The sequence below is a fragment of the Suncus etruscus genome, chromosome 9, assembly GCF_024139225.1.
Source record: "Suncus etruscus isolate mSunEtr1 chromosome 9, mSunEtr1.pri.cur, whole genome shotgun sequence".
In the NCBI taxonomy this organism is placed as follows: Eukaryota; Metazoa; Chordata; class Mammalia; order Eulipotyphla; family Soricidae; genus Suncus; species Suncus etruscus.
Window position 1 is genome coordinate 40,347,137 of NC_064856.1, and position 24,655 is coordinate 40,371,791.

The 24,655-nt window shown below is 35.5% G+C and overlaps 1 protein-coding gene across 9 annotated transcripts in view; it reads left to right on the forward strand.

The window, feature by feature from the left end:
- Positions 1 to 24,655, forward strand: part of DLG2 (discs large MAGUK scaffold protein 2) — a 2,242,830-nt gene that overhangs the window by 1,265,093 nt on the left and 953,082 nt on the right. The window contains exon 1 of one of the 9 annotated variants that reach the window (XM_049780029.1): positions 23,470 to 23,986. The exons of 7 other annotated variants lie outside the window; for them this stretch is intronic. In XM_049780029.1, the coding sequence (XP_049635986.1) occupies positions 23,909 to 23,986 (78 nt within the window). In that variant the 5' untranslated portion in view covers positions 23,470 to 23,908. Of the gene's footprint in view, positions 1 to 23,469; positions 23,987 to 24,655 lie in introns of those variants that run through there. One more of the 9 variants, XM_049780032.1, reaches the window with a different exon arrangement.

Genomic DNA, 24,655 nt, shown 5'->3' on the forward strand with positions numbered 1-24,655 from the left:
CACAGTATATAGGAAGTTCACCTTGTATGAGGTCAACCTGGATTTAATCCTTGGGATCCATAACTGCAGAACCCACCAGGAATGATTCCCAAGTGCAGAGCCAAAAGTAATTTCTGAGCACCAGTGAGCATGGCACCCCTGAAAAAATTGTGGCATATATCCACACTTGAATACGAGGCATCTCCAAGAAAGAACAAAATAATGAAATTTGCTTTGACATTATGGAACTAGAGAATATTAGTTAAGTTAAATAAATGGAAAATTATCACTTTCGTGTGGGACTTATGGGTACACAGTAAAGTAGCAACGAAGAGCCAGAGACAACAAACAGGAGAAATAATTTACAAAATTGAGTTGGTGGAGAGGGTGTTCGAAGGGGAGTTGAGGACATTGAAAGAAGAATTTGGATACACTGGAGACAGGTATAATATTGGATTAATATCTATATTAGAAACCAGCATTAAGCATATCACAGTACATGAATTAATTAAAAAAAGATTTTTTAAGAAATGTTATATGGATCATTCACAAATTTAGTTCATTTTACACAAATATCTTGAAATATTGATCAGCAGATTTTCATGCAAGGTTGCACTGAAATGAATCTTCTTGCTAAGAACCCAGTGTTCCAGACTCTATTGGCAGAATTATTGTGCTTCTTATAGATACTGGGTCTTTCTGACTCTGTCAACATCAGCCAAGTTCCTTTAATGGATATGCTGGAAAGATTTCAATGTTACAGAGTCAAGAATGTAATTTGAACTCTGTCTATAGAAAACAAATTGATCTTTTTGTTTCACCATATTCCTGTATCTGAATTAGCTCTTCCCTATCAAGGAAGGCTTTCCAACATGATTTAGTTGAATTTCCAAATGTTCCTGGATATAGACTCTTAGTTTAGATCTCCTGTATTTAGATCTTCTTAGATTTCTTGCCCCCAAGCCCCAAACACACACATGCTCAGGTGTTACTCTGAGGTCTACACTCAGGAATTTGTCCTAGTGATTCTTGGAGTATTATATGGGACAAAGAAGTTTGAACCTGGATCATACATGTGCAAGGAAAGCATTATTTCTACTCTCTGTACTATCTATCTATCTATCTGGCTTCTTGGGTATATTTTAATTTAATGTTTATTTCCTTCAGATAGTCAATGAAAATTGAAATGAAAAACTCAAATAGCATGGTGTCAACTAAAGAAGCGAAGCCCTATACAAAAAAATACAAACAAAATACCAATAGTATACAAACCTATACCAACAAAACACTGCTTCGTGAAATAAAAGAGGACTCAGTGAAATGGTGGTATAGACACTTCTCAAGGATTGGGAGGATCAACATTATTAAAATGTAAATACTCGGGGCCGGGCGGTGGCGCTCGAGGTAAGGTGCCTGCCTTACCTGCGCTAGCCTAGGAGACGGACCGCGGTTCGATCCCCCGGCGTCCCATATGGTCCCCCAAGCCAGGAGCGACTTCTGAGCGCATAGCCAGGAGTAACCCCTGAGCGTCACCGGGTGTGGCCCAAAAAAAAAAAAAAAGTAAATACTCCCCCATAGAATTCTATAGAATTAATATAATCCCTCTAAGGATTCCCATGACATTCTTCAAAGAAGTGTATCAAACACTCCTGAAATTCATTTGGAAGAACTATCTCAAACAAATTGCTAAAGCAACCCTTAGGGAAAAAAACATGGGGGCATTTCTTTTTCCAACCTTAAATTGCATTACAAAGCATTGGTCATAAAAATAGTATAATATTGAAATAAATAGAGACCTTCAGATAATGAGTTTTCAGAAAACGAACCCCAGGCATGTAATCAATTAAGTTTTGATATAGGGGCCAAAAAAATGGAATATCAAAGCCTCTTTAACAAGTGGTATTGAGACAACTGGACAACAACATGTAAAAAAGTGAACTCAGACCTCTAATATCATGCCCAAGAATCAAATCAAAATAGAATAAAGACCTTACTATCACACCTGAAACTATAAGGTATATAGAAGAAACTGTAAGCAAAACACTCTATGACATTGAGTCTAAGGACATCTTTTTTTTTATTTAAACAACTTTATTACATATATGATTGTGTTTGGGTTTCAGTTATGTAAAGAACACCACCCATCACCAGTGCAAGGTTCCCATTACCAAAGTCCCAAATCTCCCTCCTCCCAACCCAAACCCCGCCTGTACTCTAGACAGGCTTTCTATTTCCCTCGTACATTCTCATTATTAGGATAGTTCGAAACTTAGTTATTTCTCTAACTAAACTCATCCCTGTTTGCGGTGAGCTTCATGAGGTGAGCTGTAACTACCAGCTCTTTTCTCTTTTGTGTCTGAAAGTTATTATTGCAAGAATGTCTTTCATTTTTCTTAAAACCCATAGATGAGTGAGACCATTCTGCGTTTTTCTCTCCCTCTCTCTGACTTATTTCATTCAGCATAATAGATTCCGTGTACATCCATGTATAGGAAAATTTCATGACTTCATCTCTCGTGACAGCTGCATAACATTCCATTGTGTATATGTACCACATTTCTTTAACCATTCATCTGTTGAAGAGTATCTAGGCTGTTTCCAGAGTCTTGCTATGGTAAATAGTGCTGCAATGAATATAGGTGTAAGGAAGGGATTTTTGTATTGTATATTTGTGTTCCTATGGTATATTCCTAGGACTGGTATAGCTGGGTCGTATGAAAGCTCGATTTCCAGTTTTTGGAGGAATCTCCATATTGCTTTCCACAAATGTAGAACTAGACGGCATTCCCACCAGCAGTGGATAAGAGTTCCTTTCTTTCCACATCCCCACCAACACTACTTGTTCTCATTCTTTGTGATGTGTGCCAATCTCTGGGGTGTGAGGTGGTACCTCATAGTTGTTTTGATTTGCATCTCCCTGATGACTAGTGATGTGGAGCATTTTTTTATGTGTCTTTTGGCCATTTGTATTTCTTCTTTGTCAACGTGTCTGTCCATTTCTTCTCCCCATTTTTTGATGGGATTAGATTTTTTTTCTTGTAAAGTTCTGTCAGTGCCTTGTATATTTTGGAGATTAGCCCCTTATCTGATGGGTATTGGGTGAATAGTTGCTACCACTCAGTGGGGGGCTCCTGTACCCTGGGCGCTATTTCTTTAGAGGTGCAGAAGCTTCTCAGCTTAATTTATTTCCATCTGTTAATCTCTGCTTTCACTTGCTTGGAGAGTGCAGTTTCCACTTTGAAGATGCCTTTAGTCTCAATGTCCTGGACTGTTTTAACTACGTGTTGTTCTATATATCTTATGGTTTCGGGTTTGATATAGAAATCTTTCATTCATTTGGATATAACCTTCGTACATAATGTTATTTGGGGGATCTAAGTTCAATTTTTTACAAGTGGCTAGCAGTTGTGCCAACAGCACTTGTTGAAGAGGCTTTCTTTGCTCCATTTAGAATTTCTTGCTCCTTTATCAAAAATTAGGTGATTTTATGTCTGGGGAACATTATCTGAGTATTCAAGCCTATTCCACTGATCTGAGGGCCTGTCTTTATTACAATACCATGCTGTTTTGATGACTATTGCTTTGTAGTACAGTTTAAAGTTAGGGAAAGTAATTCCTCACATATTGTTTTTCCCAATAATTGCTTTAGCTATTCTAGGGTGTTTATTGTTCCAAATGAATTTCAAAAGTGCCTGATCCACTTCTTTGAAGAATGTTATGGGTATCTTTAGAGGGATCACATTAAATCTGACAATGCTTTGGGGAGTATTGCCATTTTAGTGATGTTAATCCTGCCAATTCACGAGCAGGGTATGGGCTTCCATTTCCGCATGTCCTTTCTATTTCTTGGAGCAGAGTTTTATAGTTTTCTTTGTATAGGTCCTTCACATTTTTAGTCAAGTTGATTCCAAGATATTTGATATTCACTATTGTGAATGAGGTTGTTTTCTTAATGTCCATTTCTTCCTTATTTCTATTGGTGTATTGAAAGACCATTGATTTTTGTGTGTTAATTTTGTAGCCTGCCGCCTTGCTATATGAGTCTATTGTTTATAGAAGCTTTTTCGTAGAGACTTTAGGGTTTTCTAGGTAGAGTATCATGTCATCTGCAAACAGCGAGAGCTTGACTTCTTCCTTTCCTATCTGGATTCCCTTGATATCTTTTTCTTGCCTAATCGCTATAGCGAGTACTTTCAGTGCTATGTTGAATAGGAGTGATGAGAGAGGACAGCCTTGTCTTGTGCCAGAATTTAGAGGAAAGACTTTCAGTTTTTCTTCATTGAGGACAATATTTGCCTATGGCTTGTGGTAGATGGCCTTAGCTATATTGAGAAAGATTCCTTCCATTCCCATCTTGCTGAGAGTTTTGATCAAGAATGGGTGTTGGACCTTATCAAATGCTTTCTCTGCGACTATTGATATGATCATGTGATTTCTATTTTTCTTGTTGTTGATGTTGTGTATTATGTTGATAGATTTACGGATGTTAAACAAGCCTTGCATTCCTGGGATGAAACCTACTTGATCGTAGTGGATGATCTTAATGAGGCATTGAATCCTATTTGCCAAGATTTTGTTGATGATCTTTGCATCTGTATTCATTAGCGATATTGGTCTATAATTTTCTTTTTTGGTAGCAACTCTGTCTGGTTTAGGTATCAAGGTGTCGTTGGCTTCATAAAAGCTATTTGGAAGTGTTCTTGTTTTTTTCGATTTCATGAAACAGTCTTGCCAGGATTGGTAGAAGTTCCTCTTGAAAGGTTTGAAAGAATTCATTAGTAAATCCATTTGGGCCTGGACTTTTGTTTTGGGGCAGATATTTGATTACTGTCTTAATTTCCTCAATAATGATGGGGGTGTTTATATATGCTACATCCTCTTCATTCAACCATGGAAGATTATAAGAGTCCAAAAATTTATCCATTTCTTTCAGGTTTTCATTTTTGTGGCATAGAGTTTCTCAAAGTAGTTTCTGATTACCCTATCAGTAGTGATCTCTCCTTTTTCATTCCTAATACGAATTATCAAGCTTCTCTCTCTCTTTGTTGATTTTGCCAGTGGTCTATCAATCTTGTTTATTTTTTCAAAGAACCATCTTCTGCTTTTGTTGATCTTTTGGATTGTTTTTCGGGTTTCCACTTCATTGATTTCTGCTCTCAGATTTGTTATTTCCTTCTGTCTCCCTATTTTTTGGTCCTTTTGTTGAGTACTTTCTTATTCTATGAGCTGCGTCATTAAGCTATTCAGGTATGCTCCTTCTTCTTTCCTGATGTGTGCTTGCAAAGCTATACATTTTCCTCTCAGTACTGCTTTTGCTGTGTCCCAGAGGTTCTGATAGTTTGTGTCTCCATTGTCATTTGTTTCTAGGAAGGTTTTGATTTCCTCTTTGATTTCATCTCGGACCCACTGGTTATTCAGTATTAGGCTGTTTAACTTCCAGATATTAAAGGTTTTCTTCTGTGTCCCTTTGTGGTTCACATATAATTTCAGGGCCTTGTGGTCAGCAAAGGTAGACTGCAAAATTTCTATCCTCTTGATATTATGGAGATATGTTTTATGTGCTAGCATGTAGTCTATCCTGGAGAATGTCCCATGTACATTAGAGAAGAATGTGTATCCAGGCTCTGGGGGTGCAGTGTCCTGTATATATCTATTAGGCCTCTTTCTTCCATTTTTCTTTTCAGGTCTAGTATATTCTTGTTGTGTTTCAGTCTGGTTGACTGGTCAAGTGTTGACCATGCTGTGTTGAGGTCTCCCACAATTATTGTGTTGTTATTGATATTATTTTTCAGATTTGTCAACAATTTTATTAAATATTTCGCTGGCCCCTCATTCGGTGCATATATGTTTAGGAGAGTGATTTCTTCCTGCTGTTTGTATCCTTTGATTAATACAAAATGTCCATCTTTGTCCCTTACAAATTTCCTAAGTATAAAGTTTGCATCATCTGATATTAGTATGGCCACTCCAGCTTTTTTATGGGTGTTGTTTGCTAGGATGATTTTCCTCCAGCCTTTTATTTTGAGTCTATGTTTTTTCTGACTATTCAGGTGAGTTTCTTGTAGGCAGCACAAGGTTGGATTGAGTTTTTTGATCCATTTAGCCACTCTGTGTCTCTTAACTGGTGCATTTAGTCCATTGACATTGAGAGAAAGAATTGTCGTGGGAGTTAGTGCCATCTTTATATTGAAGTTTGGTGTGTCTGTTGGTCAGTCTTGTCTTAAAATAGGCTGTTCAGTTTTTCTTTTAAGTATGGTTTTGAGTCTTTAAAGTCTGAGCTGTTGTTTGTCTGTGAAACCATGTATTGTTCCTTCAAACCTGAAAGTGAGTTTTGCTGAGTTCGGTATTCTAGGTGAAGCATTTATTTCATTGAGTTTTGTCACTATGTCCCACCACTGCCTTCTGGCCTTGAGTGTTTCTGGTGACAGGTCTGCAGTAAATCTCAAGGATGTTCCCTTGAATGTAATTTCTCTTTTCGATCTTGCTGCTTTCAGAATTCTGTCTCTATCTGTGGGATTCGTCATTGTGACTAGGATGTTTGTTAGGGTGTTTTTTCTGGGGTCTCTTTTTAATTGGTACTCTTCAGGCATGCAGGATTTGATCACGTGTATTCATTAGCTCTGGTAGTTTCTCTTTAATGATGTTCTTGACCATTGATTCTTCCTAGAGATTTTCTTCCTGGGTCTCTGTTTCTGTTGAGCTTATCATAGACTTCTATTTTCATCTGTTCCCATTCTTTGAGTAATTTTTCCATTGTTTGATCATTTGTTTTAAGGCTTTTTTTTTTTTCAATTTCTTCTGCTGTATGGAATTGTTATTCGTCTCATCTTTCAGTGTACTAATTCTATTCTCAGCTGTTGTTAACCTGTGGGAAAGCTCAACCATGTTTTCCTTCAATTCATCTACTGCGTTTTTCAGACCTGCTATTTGACCTGAAATTTCAGTTTGGAGTTTTCAGATTTCTATTTTCATATTCTCTTGATTCTTATTAGTGTTCTCTTCTATATTTTCTTTAAATTCTTTGAACATCTTCCATATTGCAATTCTAAACTCCTTATCTGAGAGACTAACTAGTTGGTTGGCCATGTTCAAGTCATCAGAGATGCATCGTCATTCTCTATGTCTGTCATTCTCTATATCTGGCGCCGGCCTGCGTTGTTTCCACATTGTCACACTTGTATTGTGGGTTTTTCTACGTGTTGTGGTTGTATTCATTGGCTAAATGATGTGCACAGCTGGGAAGTGAAGCGGAGCGGCTGTGCTCCTCTGGCTCCACCCTTTCTGGGCTTGTAAACTCATCTCCAGGGAAGGTTTCAGGGAAGGTGAGCCGTCCACAGATGGGCTACACACAGGATGAAATCAGGCCGAAGATGGAGCACAGCACAGAGGATAGGCAGATAGGGGTGCTGGCATCTGAGTTCCAGCAGAGTTCAGCGGCTTCTCCTTTCTGGGATTGTAAACTCACCTCCAGGGAAGTCTCCAGGGAAGGCAAGCCTTTCACAGAAGAGCCACATACAGGATGAAATCAGGTCAAAAATGGAGCACAGCACAGAACATAGGCAGATAGGGGTACTGGCATCTGAGTTCCAGCAGAGTTCAGAGGCTTCCCCTTTCTGGGCTTGTAAAGTCAGCCATTTCTTACTCACTTACTTGCTGTGTAGCTTCACAATGCAGTTTTTTGGTGGTTCGCTTCCCAGGGCTCTGAGGAGAGCTTTAAGGATTCAGGAAAGACAGAGAAGCACAGGACAGGGCTCCCTTGAGGTCCTCAGTTTCCTCAGAAGAAGCACAGCAGGGTGGAGACTCTGCAGGTGAAGCAATCAGCACTTCACCTGGCAGTCCCCACAGTCAGCCATTTCTTACTCACTCACTTGCTCGCTGGGTAGCTTCAGAATGCAGTTTGGGGGGGGGGGGTTCGCTTCCCAGGGCTCTGAGGAGAGCTTGAAGGATTCAGGAAAGACAGAGGAGCACAGGACAGGGTTGTCTTTAGGTCCTCAGCTTCCACAGAAGAAGCACAGCAGGGTGGAGACTCCGCAGGTGAAGCAATCAGCACTTCATCTGGCAGTCCTCACAGTCAGCCATTTCTTACTCCGAGTCCAAGGGCATCTTTAAGGAGAAAACACCACTGTCCAAACTAGTAGAAGCAGAGATAAAGAAATGGGACTACATTAAATTTGGAAGCTTCTGATTCTCAATGGAAACAGTGACTGGGATACAAAGGCCACCTATGGAATAGGAGACACTATTCACCCAACACTCATCTGACTACTAATATTCAAAATATACAAGATAGAAATAGAACTTAACAAGAAAAAATAAATTTAACCCCATCAAAAAATGTAGAGAATAAATGAGTAAACCTTTGCTCAAAGGAGAAATGCAGATGGCCAAAAGGTACATAAAAATATTTTCCACATAAGTATTAATCAGAAGATTCAAATCAAAATTACAGTGAGACATCACATTACATCACAGAGACAGGCACATATCACAAGGAACAAGAACAACCTGTCCTGGTTGAGATGTGGGGAGTAAGGAACTATTATTCACTGTTGTTTGGAATGCCTTCTAGTCCAATCTTTCTGGAAAACAATATGGATATTATGCTCTGATATGATCAGCAATACCACTTCTACAGATATGCCCTTGGAACACAATAACACAATATACTAAAGTCCTCTGAACCCCTATGTTTATAGCAGCATTATTTACAATAGCTAGATTCTGAAAACAACCTACATGCTCAACAACAGAAGAGTAGCTAAGGAAACTGTGGTACATTTACACAATGGGATACTATGCAACTATTAGGAAAAATGAAGTAACAAAATTTGTCTTTATATGAATGCACATGGAGACTATCATGCTGAATGAAATGAGCCACAAGAAGAGGTATAGACATAGAATAGTCTCACTCATCTGATGATATAGGTAAAAATAAAAGACAGTATGACAATTATATTCAGAGACAATAAAGCTGTACCCTGGGAGGACCATGACAATGATAGTGAAGGAGAGAGGCAGAATACCTGTCTGAGAAACAGGCAGGGGTTTGGGGTGGGGAAGAAATTGGGGTCATTGAAAGTGGAAAGATCACACTGTGAAGGATGATGACTGAAACCCCAGTATGAACATTTTTGTAAACACAGTGATTAAGCAAATAAAAATTATAAATGTAGCTCTAAAGCTAATCCTTAACTTCACTATAAACATAGCCCTAAACTTAACCCTAACCTAACTCTAACCCTAACCATAATTCCTAAACTGCACCCTGAGAAAACCCTAAATATACACCTAAATATACACCTAACTCTAATGGGCATGGATAATACTACCAAAAGGTCATTTTTTTATAATTCTTTTCCTCTCACACATATTTTTACCAGTGCAACAAAAATTCTTTTCTTGTGTGTTTATATTTTCTAGATCTTTATAATTAAATCATACTGTAAAATTTCAACATTTTAAAATTTTGATTTTAAAATTAAATCATACTGTAGATTTTTTAATCCGATTTATTTTACTCAACCTTATTATTTTGGAATTCACTCATACATTTAATTGATAGCAATAATTTATCCTTTTAAAATTATTGGCTAACATTTTCTTGTATAAATGTATCACAATTTATTCATAGTTTGATCAATGTTTCTTTCATTTTTGACTGTTAAGAGTAAGTAGTTAAAATTCTATACAATCTTTGAGTAAACATGTTTTTAACTCTGGGCTACTGCCTAAGAGAGAAATTTCCCGATTGTGTTATAAATACTTGTTTAACATTTTTGCTTATTTTCATACCCTCAGAATTGCTTGTGGTTACAACTCTTTACTCTTAGAGAATTTATGTGGTTCCTGGGGTCAAATGCAGAGTTTCTGCATGCAAAGACATCTTGTTAATCAAAAATTTAAAAACCTTCCAAACTTTCACATAACACTATTTTACAGTCCTAAAGTGATAGTTTATTTCTACATTTATAGGTATCTCTTTCAATTGGTCATGTTTTTGAGTTCAGTTGGTTGTACCATCAAATCTTTCCCTATCTTACACTAGTATCTAGATAGTTTTAGGTGAAGATGACCTCCTTTTTGAGAATAACTCCCAAAGTTTATGCTTTTAGATATAATGTTTTTCTAGAGTTTTAGCAGTAAATCTCTGTCCATTTAGTACCCTTATAAGACTATAAAGGTGAGACAATTGCTTAATTTGTTGTAACCTAGACCCAGGAATGTTCTCCCAGAGAGATCCAGGGAAAAAGTCACCAAAAATGAACAAAACTGTTTTCTTAAACTCTACTGTTGTGTATGTAAATATTTGGGGGATTATTATGCTACTGACCCTACCCTAAACAAATGGGGGAATTGTGTATGTAAATATTTTAGGGGATTATTATGTTACTGACCCTACCCTGATTGGTGATTGTGCCCTACCCTAGGGTGTGACCTGGCATTCTGCCCCCACCCTAGGGTGGTACCTGATTCTGCTTCCACCATTGGGTGGTATCTGATCCCACCATTGGGTGGTACCTGATTCTGGGAGATAAAAACAAAAAAAAGCGAGAAGCTTTTGGCTGGAACTTATGCTGAGTCTTTGGACTTCAGTCTTGTCCACCGAATAAAGCTAATATTCCCACAACCCTGACTGCGAGCTGTTTACCTGCTGTTTCACCTCAGAACCGTTGGCTGGACAGAGTGGCAGACACGTGCTCCGAGCTGGAGGGGAAAGACCTCATCCTCCATCCCTCCATCAGTCAACCTCTTCAGGGGATGACTTGCAACACTCTACTAAGTTCTTCTGAGACAAAACAGTACTTTCACAAGTACTTCATTAAAATACTACAGAAGAAATAAAAAAATAAAGAGATTAAAAGGGTTTCTCCTCCCCAACACCATTAGCATGCTTGTAGGAGTTCTAGGTTCCATCTCAAAGAAGAAAGATTGGCCATATATGACAGACACACCAGGGAGCCACTGGTGTTTGGAAGCTGGAATAATCTTTGCTGGATTTCAGACTCACTGTGACTTGAATGACTTCAGTTAATTTTCTTCATTTCACTGATAATATGTGTGAAGAGGAGCCAGCCTTGGTGGAACTCTTTGAATATTAAGTGAGATGATTAGTTTTGTTGACATATAAAAATGGTAGATATATTAGTATGTTAGTTACACAAAACCTTTTGCCCTCAAAAGAAACATCAATTTCTTGTATATTTCTTGCTTCCAACATTCTTTTAGTACCATCTCATCTAGTAATTCATTGATTTTGTTCAGAGAATTCATAGTTTAGAAAAAAATTATACAGTACACTAAATACACTAAAATACTAATGCCTTGCTCTTTGAGATTTTCACATCTCAGGATCATGACTTTAAATACATTTATTTGCTTATATCCCCTTTCAAATGCTAGACTTGTATATCTAAAAACTTAACATCTCCATTCTAATGCCTCAAATTTAGCACATTCAGAATTTCATTGCTTATTTGACTACAAAAACTTTTTCTTAATAAAAGGTCACAGCCTTTATTTCAGTCAGTACTAAATCTAGTCTTTTAGTAGTTTAGGCTGCTATAAGTAAGGCATCCTTGCTTCTCTCAAAACACAAACTGAACATTTTCAATCTATGTTCAGAAACTAACCACTCTTTACTTTAATTTTTTGTGCATATTGGCTTTATCCAAGCTATTGTTATATTAAACTGGATATAACGGGGCTGGCGAGGTGGTGCTAGAGGTAAGGTGCCTGCCTTGCAAGCACTAGCCAAGGAAGGACCACGGTTCGATCCCCCGGTGTCCCATATGGTCCCCCCAAGCCAAGCCAGGGGCGATTTCTGAGCGCTTAGTCAGGAGTAATCCCTGAGCATCAAATGGTTGTGGCCCGATAAACCAAAATTAAAAAAAGCCTTTTAAAAGTGATATAACAGCTATGGTTTCTAAAAATGTTTTCTGTGTTTAGCTTTAGTCCCACAATCATAATTCTTACATCAGCAGCAAGAATGATCTTATTAAAACATTAGTCTTATCACATTAATGCTTGAAAATTGCTTTACATTCATAGCACACTCATTGCACAAATCCCAACTGCTTACAGAAGCTTATGAAATTTATAAGATCTATTTACCCCTTACCCTTCTCACATTTATTTGTTATCATATTTTATCCTAACTGCATATTTTGCACTAAACTTAATTATTAAAAATTAAGAAAGAAGGCACTAACCAAGATTCAAATTTTATTTGTTCTGAAAAACTGACCTAAAAAATTAGTTTCTGATATATAAAATAAATCTAATAGTATTTGACTCAGCAATTTCTTTATTCAATAAAAATGAGAGGGGCCGGAGAGATAGCATGGAGCTAGGGCATTTGCCTTGCTTGCAGAAGAACAATGGTTCGAATCCCAGCATCCCATAAGGTCCCTCAGCCTGCCAGGAGAGATTTTTGAGCTTAGAGCGAGGAGTAACCGGAATACTGCTGGGTGTGATCCAAAAACCAAAAAAATAAATAAATAAGTGAGAGTATTTCCTATTATATCCTTAAGTCGGTAAATTTTTATATATATTTATATATTAATATGAATTTAACTATAAAAATTAAATATAAATCACCAATTAACTATAACTCAAGTTTTTATTTTTATTTTAGTATAATTAATATTAATTTATTATATACCTTATTCACTTTGGGAGAATAGGTTTTATTTTTTTTCTTGTGATGAGTGCTCTTTGAAATTATATTTATTTAAATAAAAACATGTCAAATGAAAAAATTTAATTAACTACTAACAACATAGTATATGCATATAACATAAATTGATGGTATAATAATTTTGAGAAGACATATAAAATACAGTAAAGGATAACTTACTTATAGTGTGTTTAAGAGAGTATATTAAAATTGCATCCAAGTTTCTTTATATGATAACTGACAAAAAGAACACCAACAATTGTCCTTTCTCTTTTTTCTTTTTGTTCAATCATGGAAGATATAAAAATAATGCAATTACTCTTTTATTGTGTATTATTCTTTAAGCTAGAGAGAGTTTAAAGTTAATAGCAGAATATTTTGAGTAACACTATCTGCAATTGACATTTGCACTGAGGATTTCAGCAGCTGCTGTTTCTGTTTTATGAAGGTGACAGAAGGGAAGAGGAATAATTTGTATGTTTTCATTAGTGAATTTCATTTTTAAGGAAATGGAAGAGGTTTATTTTTATTAATATTGTTATGTTACATTATGTGAAAGATTAAACTATTTAAGAAATTAAAGAAGCTACAAAGTATAAATTTGACAATTGTGACCAATCACAAATTAATCTTCTCATTGACATACTATTTGATGCTTTGTTTGTTTGTTTGTTTTGGTTTGGGGGCCACACCGGTGATGCTCAGGTTTTACTCCTGGCTTTGAGCTCAGAAATTGCTCCTGGCTTGGGGGCCCATATGGAACGCCTGGGGATCAAACTATGGTTCTTCCTAGGTAGCCATGTGCTAGGCAGACATCCTACCACTGCTCCACTGCTCCAGCCCCGATTTGATGTTTTATAAGTACATTGAACTCTTAGTAAAATGACTTTGACTTACTTTTTATACATAAATTTGTATATGAGAATAAGTTACAATTAGTTATAAATAGAAAGTATAATATACAAATGCAATATAATTCATCTATTTAGATGTCTATTTAATGTCCTTTATTATCTGAAATATTAAATTTTAGTTGTATGCTCATTCAATTATTCATTTAGCAAACAACAGTTGAATTATTGAAATGTGTTAAATATAGCTATTTATAAAAGACTGAAAATCTCCAAAGATACAGAAATCAATAAGCCAGTATTTTTCTGCAATTGTTCACAGCCATTTAAAAAGAAACATTTAAGTTCGAACTTAAGTACAAATAAATGTAATGAGAGCTAAACCTGATGTTTTTACCAAGTATAGAAGGAAATAGAAGACAATGACAAACAAGGCTGTGTCTGGGAGTAGTCAGTAAAATTGTCATAGAGTTCATCAATTCTTATAAAGTATTGCAGAGTTATCAGATCATATAATGATTGATAGAGAGCAGGAAATAAGATGTAAATCTAAGTAGGACTTTTGTGAGAGGTAAAAGCAGGTGTAAAATATACAATTACAGGGCTGGAAAGATAGTACAGGGGTACTTGACTTGGATATGTCCATTCACAGTTTGTTCTCTGAAAGTTCATGGCTGATTGGAAGTTGTGCTGAGCACTGCCAGCTATGTCCCCTAGTCCTCCCAGTGAAAATAACTAAATTAAAAACAGATGCAAAGGGTAGGGCAGAGAGATAGTACAAGTATATAATTTAACTTGCATACAGCTGACCAAGGTTTGATCGGTGCCATTGTATTTGCCCATCTGAGGACCATCAGGAGTGATCCCTGACCACAGAGCTAAAACTAAGCCATAGCCATGTATGGCTCAAACACACACACACACACACACACACACACACACACACACACACAAAACATAAAACACAAACATAGGATGGCTCACAAAACAAGTTATTCTTATGAAACACAAATATGATAGGGCAAGATTAAGAGTTCATCAAAGATAACCATTGTATTTAATAAATTATATAATTTTAAGAGCTTTGAAAAATATTATATAGTTTAATACCAGAGTAAGGAATTGGCTAAAATAGAACCTAAAATGTGAGCATTGAACCCCAAATTACTTCATATAATTAGATAAGAAAAACGCTTTTGCTGAGATAGATCGATTACCTCATGGAATCAAAAGTGATGTGAAATTCCTATTCTAATAATTTAGGTAAAAGAGTGTTGTTTAATTGTACTTGCAGCATGCTTTGGCAAGGTATGCACATTTGAAGAGAATTATTTATAAAAAATGTTTTAACTAATCAAATTTTTGTGGGCTAGCTTATTACATATCCATTCTCTACTCAACATTCTTGTATATTCTTGTAGGTACTCATTCCTAGCTGCTAGATTGATGTCTACGTCTATGCTCATCTGTCTACACTCAGCTCTACATACTTTTAATAGCCATTGCAATCACAACTTACGCCCACCAATATAAGAACATTTAACTGTAGAAATTATGCATTGTGAACTATTGTACAAGTTTGTAAACTTTTAAAATAAATAAAATTTTAAATACCATTTTAATTATTCTTATACTGTGGTTCAGGCCTTACTCCAGGTTGATTTGGTATGTAAACAATTACATTTCATATAAATTATCCAACTTTTCTATAGGTAAGTTTTGATTTATGCCAAATTAATTTATTGGCTTTTCCAAGGTACTTATGGGATTACTGGAATAAATGGAATTAAATATCACCACTGAAATAAGAGGGCTGGGCTGATGTCCATGTATAAAGCAAGACACTTGACCTAAGAATGAGTAAAAGGATAGATAAAACTAAGACTTTATGAATTGTGTGTAAAACAAAACAAAATTCCCATTGAAGAAAGTACTTCTGGGACCAGAGAGATAGTACAGAAGGATAAGCACTTTCCTTGCAAATGGTCAATTCAAGTTTGATACCTGGGACACCATATAATTACGGGTGAGCCACTAGGAATGATACCAAAATAGTCAGGAGTAAGCCCCGAGACACACAGGGTATAATGGGTGTGTGTAGAGAGGGTGTTTCAAAAAAAAAAAATTCCATTCATTAGCCAAGGAAGTTCTAAGCATTTGTATTTCTGAATAAAAAAGAAGGAAAAGTAAATTTAATCTTTGTGCGTGGGGAGAGTAGTACTGAGTAAAATATTAAAGATGAAACTGTTCCTATACTTGTGAAATCACTGGGGAATTCAAAGGACTGAAAATGTTTCATAGCAACAGTTGCCAACTAATGGTAAAACTCCCACCTCAAATTCAAGATTACTAAAAACTATCTCAAAATAAAAATGTATTTTGACACATAGAAATCAATTTCATGAGTGGAAACACCATATGTGTCTCATACTCCCAAGAAAATACGATTCTAAGAGTATCAAATAAAGATTATAAATCAAATATGATTTGAAGTGAAAACATTATAGAACTGACTAAAGAATAAAGAAAGAATTCAATTAAAAAACAATGTTTAAAGATTAGGTGAATTTAAAAATATATTGAGTTCTAAAAATAAATATAGTAAGTAATACACATGTAGAGGATTAAAATTGTAACTACAAATTAAGGGTAAAAATCTTCAAACAAATCATGATAAATACAAATAAGATACTTTGTGAGTAGAATACTTAGATTGACAACACACATCTTTTGACAAAAATAGATTCCAGAAAACAATGTGAAATATCTTCAAAGTGGTGAGTGGAAAATTACTGTCTATTTAGAAATAACTGTTTATCTATGTTATTATTTATATACTTATGTGAACTCAGGCAGTTCAAGAAAAATAATTTAAAAATCAAACACATTTAATTATTAGTTATTTTCTAAAATTAACATCAAAACATATATATTTACATAAGTAAAGAGAACATTTAGGAAGTTTCAGGTGCTAAGATAAAGTTGAAAAAATAAATTGATAGTATGTAGAATTTATTCTGAGTTAACTTTAATTGTAAAAATGTGTAGTATTATATATTGGGGCCGGGCGGTGGCGCTGGAGGTAAGGTGCCTGCGCTAGCCTAGGACGGACTACGGCGTCCCATATGGTCCCCCAAGAAGCCAGGAGCAACTTCTGAGCGCATAGCCAGGAGTAACCCCTGAGCAGGGTGTGGCCCAAAAACCAAAAAAAAAAAAAAAAAAAAATGTGTAGTATTGGGGCCGGGAGGTGGCGCTAAAGATAAGGTGCCTGCCTTGCCTGCGCTAGCCTTGGACGGACTGCGGTTCGATCCCCCGGTGTCCCATATGGTCCCCCAAGCCAGGAGTAACTTCTGAGTGCATAGCCAGGAGTAACCCCTGAGCGTTACTGGGTGTGGCCCAAAAAACAAAAAAAAATAAAAAAATTTTGTAGTAGTAATTTGATAGGGAATAGATGTACTACAAGTAGGTCTAAAATTATAACATAATAATATGAAAAATTGGCAATAGTGTTAAAATGATCAATTGTACAACTGGTTAATTAATTTTAATATTTTAAATGAGTTATTGATTTTTCAGATACACATTTCTATTATGAATCTCAGAAATCTAGATTAGTGGCAAAGTAAGTAAAATAGAATGCCACCAAAAATGTAAAATAATTATTTGCAGATTTGTTATGATTTAGATATTAATGATTTTTGTGGGTTACGTGTTAGTAAGAAAAGGAACAGACTCTATATACCAATAATAAAATTCAAATAAATGACAATTGCTGTAAAGAGGTAAAATAAATTTCTACCTGACACCATAAATGTCATTCAACTGAAATTTATATATTTATTTATATTGTAATACCATGCTTTATAATACAGTTAATAATAGATCCATGCATACCACCACAAGTTTCAGCTTTTACCTCCCACCACTCTACCAAGTAAACTTTGGCCATTCATTGATTTCTATACTATTTATAATTTATTTTGTTTTATAACGTCTGTTTTCAATGATCACTTTTTAATTTCATATATTCTTTTTATTTTTACTTAGTTTCTAAGTATTAGAGATTTTTCCCCATTTTTCTTTGTAATTATTTTCTATTTCCAATGCTTGTGATCTGAAAGGATTGTTGACATGGTGAAAAATTAAATTTTGAAGAGTATATATTATGAATTTTATTAAAGAAAACTTATTTTTTTGTTTGTTCGTTTTGTTTTGTTCTTGCTTTTGGGTCACACCCGGCAGCGCTCAGGGGTTACTCCTGGCTCTACGCTCAGAAATCACTCCTGGCAGGCTCAGGGGACCATATGGGATGCTGGGATTAGAACCACTGTCCTTCTGCATGCAAGGCAAGCACCTTATCTCAAGCTCTCTCTCCAGCCCCAAGAAAATTTCTTATTTATGTATATATATAAACATGCAAATGAAAAACTGATATATTTTAGCTCAGTTAAGAGTTTATGAAGACTCAAATGTTAAAATAATTAGTGAAAATAAAGGACTAGTCAAAGACTAGAAGCAGAAATTTGCCAAGCATGTAATTAACAAAGAATTAGTATTCACAAGGAAGAAAAAACTTTTATAAATCAATATGAAAATTCTAGCCCAATTTTTAAAAAGGAAAAGTTTTAAATAGAATGAATTTCAGATAGTCAAGAAGCATATGAAAAGATTTAAGTTTTCTAGTAGTAATTAAGAAAATATACATAAAAATAACATTATTCATTATGCTTAGAAAATGTAATGTCTAGCTATACTGTACAAGTAGAATATAGACTCATACTCATATCATCATCTTTTATAAATTGAAAATAAATTTTTAGTAAAAGTCACTAGACAGATGGACACAGTTATTAAGTTGATAGGTATAAATAACCTATGATCCACTACACATTAATTTTTTTTTACTTTAGATAAATCTAGATGTGCCAATAAATTTGATTGAGGCAAGTTTCCCCACACGGATTTGTCCTGCTGGTGAAGGGTTTTGTACATTGTTTAACTGAAACTCAATTCTGAAACACACCTCTGCATCATGTGAAAAAAAAATGTATTTTGAACAACCTGTAACCACAGTGTTTAAATAAAATAATTAATTTAAAAACATGTTTTTTTTTGTTTTTGTTTTTTGTTTTTTTGTTTTGTTTTGTTTTGGTTTTTGGTTTTTGGGCCACACCCATTTGACGCTCAGGGGTTACTCTTGGCTATGTGCTCAGAAATCGCCCCTGGCTTGGGGGGACCATATGGGACGCCGGGGGATCGAACCGCGGTCCTTCCTTGGCTAGCGCTTGCAAGGCAGACACCTTACCTCCAGCGCCACCTACCCGGCCCCTAAAAACATGTTTGATTGAGGTGTGTTAGGAAGTTTTACCATACTTTTTCTCCTTTTCTTTTTATTTTCTTTTTCACACAATCTCTCTTGCTCACTCTCTCTTAGAGCACCTTATATGCTACTGGGGAATTGAACCCAGGTCATTCATATGCAAAGAAAGCACCATACCTGCTTTATTATCTCTTGGACACCAATGATCTATGTTCTTTAAAACCAAGTACTTTGGCTAGGAATGCAAATTAATATTGGATTTCTAAAACATACAAACTAACATTACCTAAATAAAATGTTAATTGAATAATTACCTAAAAAACATATGTAGAATGTGATAGGTAAAGGAGTGAATGATACAATGCTTTCTGAAAGTTCTGTTTAACTAACTCCATTATTACTCTGTAGTTAAAAGAAAGGATGTGAGATATTCACACTGGAGAGTTAGTTTACATGATGTAAACTATGTATGTATGTAAAAAGGAAAAACATTTAGCCTTTCATAATTAAAGTCAGTAGATTTGTATTTATAACTACTCAAAGCACTTTTTCACATTCATTTATGATTTATTTTATCTTGAGACAGAAATATATCTTTTTGTAAATAGGTCAGCTTAAATATAGTGATTTTGACATAAATATCAATATAGACTAGAATTTTAAAAAGACCATTTTTCCTTTGTTACATATAAAAGTGCAGAAATATTTATCTACTAAACTCAATGTATATATGTTGGCGCTAATTATTACACGATTGGCACTTATTTATTATATGGCTTATATCATATAGAAAGGAAAAAATGCCAATTTTAACATCCAATTGTTTTATACATAATTATTATGTCAACCCACACTGAAATTGATTTATATATTAAAACATATATTTCGGGGCCTGAGAGATAGCATGGAGATAAAGCGTTTGCCTTCATGCAAAAGGTCGGTGGTTCGAATCCCGGCATCCCATATGGTCCCCTGAGTCTGCCAGGATCGATTTCTGAGCATAGAGCCAGGAAGAACTCCTGAGCTCTGCCAGGTGTGACCCAAAAACCAAAATAAATAAATAAATAAATAAATAAATAAATAAATAAATAAATAAATAAATAAATAAATAAATAAATAAAAGATATATCTCACCAACTATATAATTCTTTGAGAGGAATGGTTGCTTCTTTTATTATCTCTGCGGGACATAAAGAAAACATTAAATGCACTTCTGCAAAAGCATTGTTTACTTTTAAATCATATGTATAGTAACAATAATATTAACATGTTCTTTGAAAAAATTCATATAGTCCTATATGTTATAAATTAGCTTATAAACCATATTCTAATTTTTTTTCTAGTGATAAAATTAATATCATTATCTTACAGAAATATTAACTGGGCATTCCTGTGAAGTTGGATATTATGTCTAAATTTCTTACATATTTTATACTATTTAATATTAGACTAATAACAAATATTATACAAATGATATCAATATGTATCTGCATAATATAAAATATTTGAATTTTATTGACTTGACTAATAACTGGTTAATATATTAAACATTTTTTCTTTGGTATATATTTAACACCTTACCTAAATAGCTTTTCAGATTGATCTAGAATTTAATTTTAACTCCACTTTTATACTCATCTATATTATGTTTATATTTTTAATGAAAGTTTGTTGTGTTAGGGATAAAGAATAGTTTCACATACTTAATTATTTAGTTTAGAATTTACATTTAGCTTGAAAATTAAGAGGGGTGTGGGGGAGCATGATCCCAAAGCTACTTAAAAGGATTAGTGTTGCATCTCAAACTCAGCTGCATGGGTCAGCTTCTGTCATATGAGAGGTATTAAAATAAAATTATAAAGGAAAAGGCATTTTCACATATTGATGGTAAAAAAATGGAAATTACCTGAAAAATCTGCTCACCTTAAGCAGTAGAGCTTCTAAAGTTATTTATCTCAATCAGCAGAATAATGGATAGAAATTATTAAAATTTTCTATGGGCAGCTGCTGCCTGTCACTAGTACACCTGTTTAGAGACAACCCAACATCTTGTATACCTATGGCAATAGAACCATTCTTTTGACACTCATTTCAAAAATGCTTCTGCCGCTAAAAATTTTTAAATGTGTTTTTATTGACTTAGATTTTCCAAGTTTGTAGATCTTTCTCTTTTGACATTATACAGATTGCACAAATATACTTTGGATGTGACATTGTGCCAAAGATTTTATTGATACAACTCTGGTTCATGAGAACAAATATACTAATCTATGCTTCCTTTTCTACTAAAAATAGTCAGTTTAATTAAAAATAGTTTTTATTTTTTTGAAAGTACAATCTTAGATGAGTCTTTTAATTTTTAAAGAATTCCAATTTACAAAATTTTATGATCTTTAGGTCATGTGTAGAGTTGAGATTTTTAAAGTTCATCCAATATTTAATGTAAAGTAAAAGCAAACAAAAGAATCAATATCTCTCTATGTCTCCATTTTAGTGGTTTAGAAAGTATTAACTTATGAGAAAACTTCAAAAATTATTTCAGTTCTAGTGTAAATTAACATTCTTTGATTTACCTTATGTTATCTGTATTTTTAAAGCTCAACCTTTTTCTCACCTCTTTGTTACAGGATCCCATCTAACATGTTAAAAACAAAAAATTCTATGCATTAATTTAAGAACTTCTGTCCCCCTTTAATCTACTTAGCATGATATCTGAATAGTTGTTCAATGATAATGTGGCTTTGACAAACTTGAAGGCAGGAATAATAAATACCTTTAGCATCATGCAATATTAGGATAAATTGTGTTACTGCTGAGTAGTTCTTCAAAACTAAGCAGGGGTTATCATTTATTTATTTGTTGGGTTTCCATGGTGCATTTTCCTCCAAAGAGTACAGTATGTGATGTGGAGAAATTTGCCCAGGAGTTGTCTATGACTATCAAAAGGAAATGAAAGAAAAGGGGAGTTTATAGGAAGTACGAACACAGAGCAAACAAAACCAAGGGCAAAAACAACCCTGTGGGTAGCAAGAAATGTCTAAGATGGTAGAAAAATCTGGGTTGCCCAATAGGGCCACTATTGTCTTTTTAGAACACTGAGTCATTGTACTACATACAGCCTATGGCTCTAGGGAGCACTTAACATTTCTCACATGAAAAATTCTCTCATACACTTATAGACTTGGAATCAGACACTCATAGGCTTGGCAGGTGCATTTAAAGCCATATGCCTAGGACTAGAAGTACTTTAGAGATTAAAGCACACTTATGGCTGATCTAAGCTTGATCTTCACACTGCATATAGTCTACTGAGCACTACCAGGAGTGGTTCCTGATTATAGAGCCTGGAATAAGTGTGGCTCATAATCAAATAAAATAAGCCATATGTCCCATTCTCTGTATTAATAGATGAAACCTATAAAGTTTGGAGAAAACAAAGAAATAGCTTAGAAGCAAAATCAGTACCAGAAGCCAGATCATTCATTCATCTATAAAACATATGTTGATTGTGCAAAAAACCAAGAGAAGGATCTAATGTGCTTTGACTCACTTTGACCTGCCTCATCTACTTCAAGTTGTCTATAAGGATCTTCAACACACATTTTTATTTGAAATTTGGTTGACTCAAGAGCTAACACCTCTTGAGGACAGATATCCAGTGGTTTGTTCTGAGTAAAGAGATATCTTTGACAAGTAACTGCAAATGTACCAACAGTTATCTGGACTCTAAGTCACCTCTGTCAGATCAGCTGGAAAACATTTATTGCATTGAGTCTCATTAATATGTCACTGGAAGGAAATTTCCCTGCTGTTATAATTTGGTTTGGTTAGTTTTCTTGCTTGTCCTCTTGGGAAACATTCTAATTGGGTGAAATATTTATTCTTAAAATTGACTTTCCATTTAAAAGTTCTTTGAAAAGAAGTATTTTTTTTAAATAGTTTAAATCCAAATTTTCTTCTAAATCCTAATGAGATCATGACATTTGGTAACCTCTAGTGTTCACATCAAATGTGAATGGATTTTAGACTAGAACTATTTAAGAATTACCATAAATCTTCCTTTGCCAAAGTGACATCACAATCTTCCATGTGGCAGTTATTATCTCTGGGAGGAAAATAATTTTTTAATTAGAAAAAAATAGATCATTTTTAGTATAAAAGCAAATTTAAATTATTTTCCATATCTTGGTCTCATCGGTATTCTTTAGAGACAGAACTGAGGATTTTGAAAACTAAGAACCTTTATCCAGGCATTTCTAAACGATACACTTGATCTGCTCACTTCTCCTTTGCTTTGGGCCAGTTACCTTGAGAAACGTGTCATACCTGCAAACTGAGGCTAAAGTTGGGTAATATTCCGAGATAGTACTTTCCTTAGACTAAATGAAGCAGAGGAGGGAACCTGAAAAGGACTTGGTCCACACACACACACACACACACACACACACACACACACACACACACACACGCACACAGCACTACAACCTATGAACACTTAACAAGGGGTGCAGGCTTTGGAAACCTGTTTGTGTCCTGTGCCCTTGGGTGAGTTTCCTGGTGGCCCTGCCTCTAAGTGCTTGGCAGCTCCTGTATTGGCTGATTTACCTGGGAGGCAGTGTGTGTGGAAGTGTCTTTCCACTGCCTCTGCTGGCACGTATTGTCAAGACAGAGGGAAGTCAAGCAAGGAGTGCAACTGCTGAGCCTCCAGTGAACGAGTTAACTGCAGCATCTCTTCCTTCTGAGACTCATGGAGTTTGGTGGTGGCAGAACTGAAGAACTGCAGAGACACAGTTAGCTGGCTGGATGCGTGTGAGCTGGGTAAGAAGGCAGCACCGGCCTCTCCCGGACCTCCTGCAGGCAGCATGCAAATCTACCTGCAGACTGGCCAAACAGTACTGCTTTGCTCCCCCACCCCTCTGCCTCCTCCCACCCTCTCCCTCTGCTAACCAGCATGAGAGGAAAAGAGAAAGCAACAGCCTACAAGTGACAGTTCCAGCCTGGATTCTGTTTGTCTCCGAACCGAGGTGGGAAGTTGACTGTGCGGCAGCCTCATTGTGAAATCTTTCCATTGGCATCGCTATGTTTGCCTCTATTTGGTATGCCAAGAAGCTGGGTCGCAGGTTTGTGCACAACGCCAGGAAGGCGAAATCAGAGAAGGTAGGGAAGGAGTGGTGGTGGTGGGAGGGTGATTACCTTTAAATTTGCCAGCGCCTTCTCTGGACTGTTAGGAGCCAGAGCATATAGGCTGCATTTCTGAGCTTCAGCTGACAGCCCGTCACGGAGAATGTAGTCCATGCTTGCTACTTGCAAAAGGGGTTGCTTTGAGAACTAATACTTGGGAGAGGAGCTTTGGGGGTTAAAGAGGATCACTGGCTATTGAAAATACTGGGAAAAGATCTTCAAGTGTCTTAGAGTAGAGTCTCAGAAACAGTATTCTTTGAAGTGATAAGGGTTGAGAGGAATCAGGCTGCTGAAATTTCTGTTTCTGCTCCTCCAGGGAGCCCTCTAGTAAACTTGTTGCTAGACTGCATTTCTCTTGTTACTAGAGTCTTTGCTTTTTTAAAGAGAGCCTTAAAAATTGAGTCTTTCTACAATACTTGTGCCCGAGTGTGGATCCTGGCTATACATATTTGCACAAAAACTGAAGAGAACTCCACAGTGGTGCTCGTACCTTTTGAGCAAAGCCATCATTGCTGGTGTCTGCAATAAGTGAAGGTTATATGTAGAATCATATAGTAGTAGCTTTTTAGAGAATGTCATTCTATTTCTTTCACTCAGCATGATTAGCTTCATGTAGATTTGTCTCACAAGTTACCTTTCTTTAAT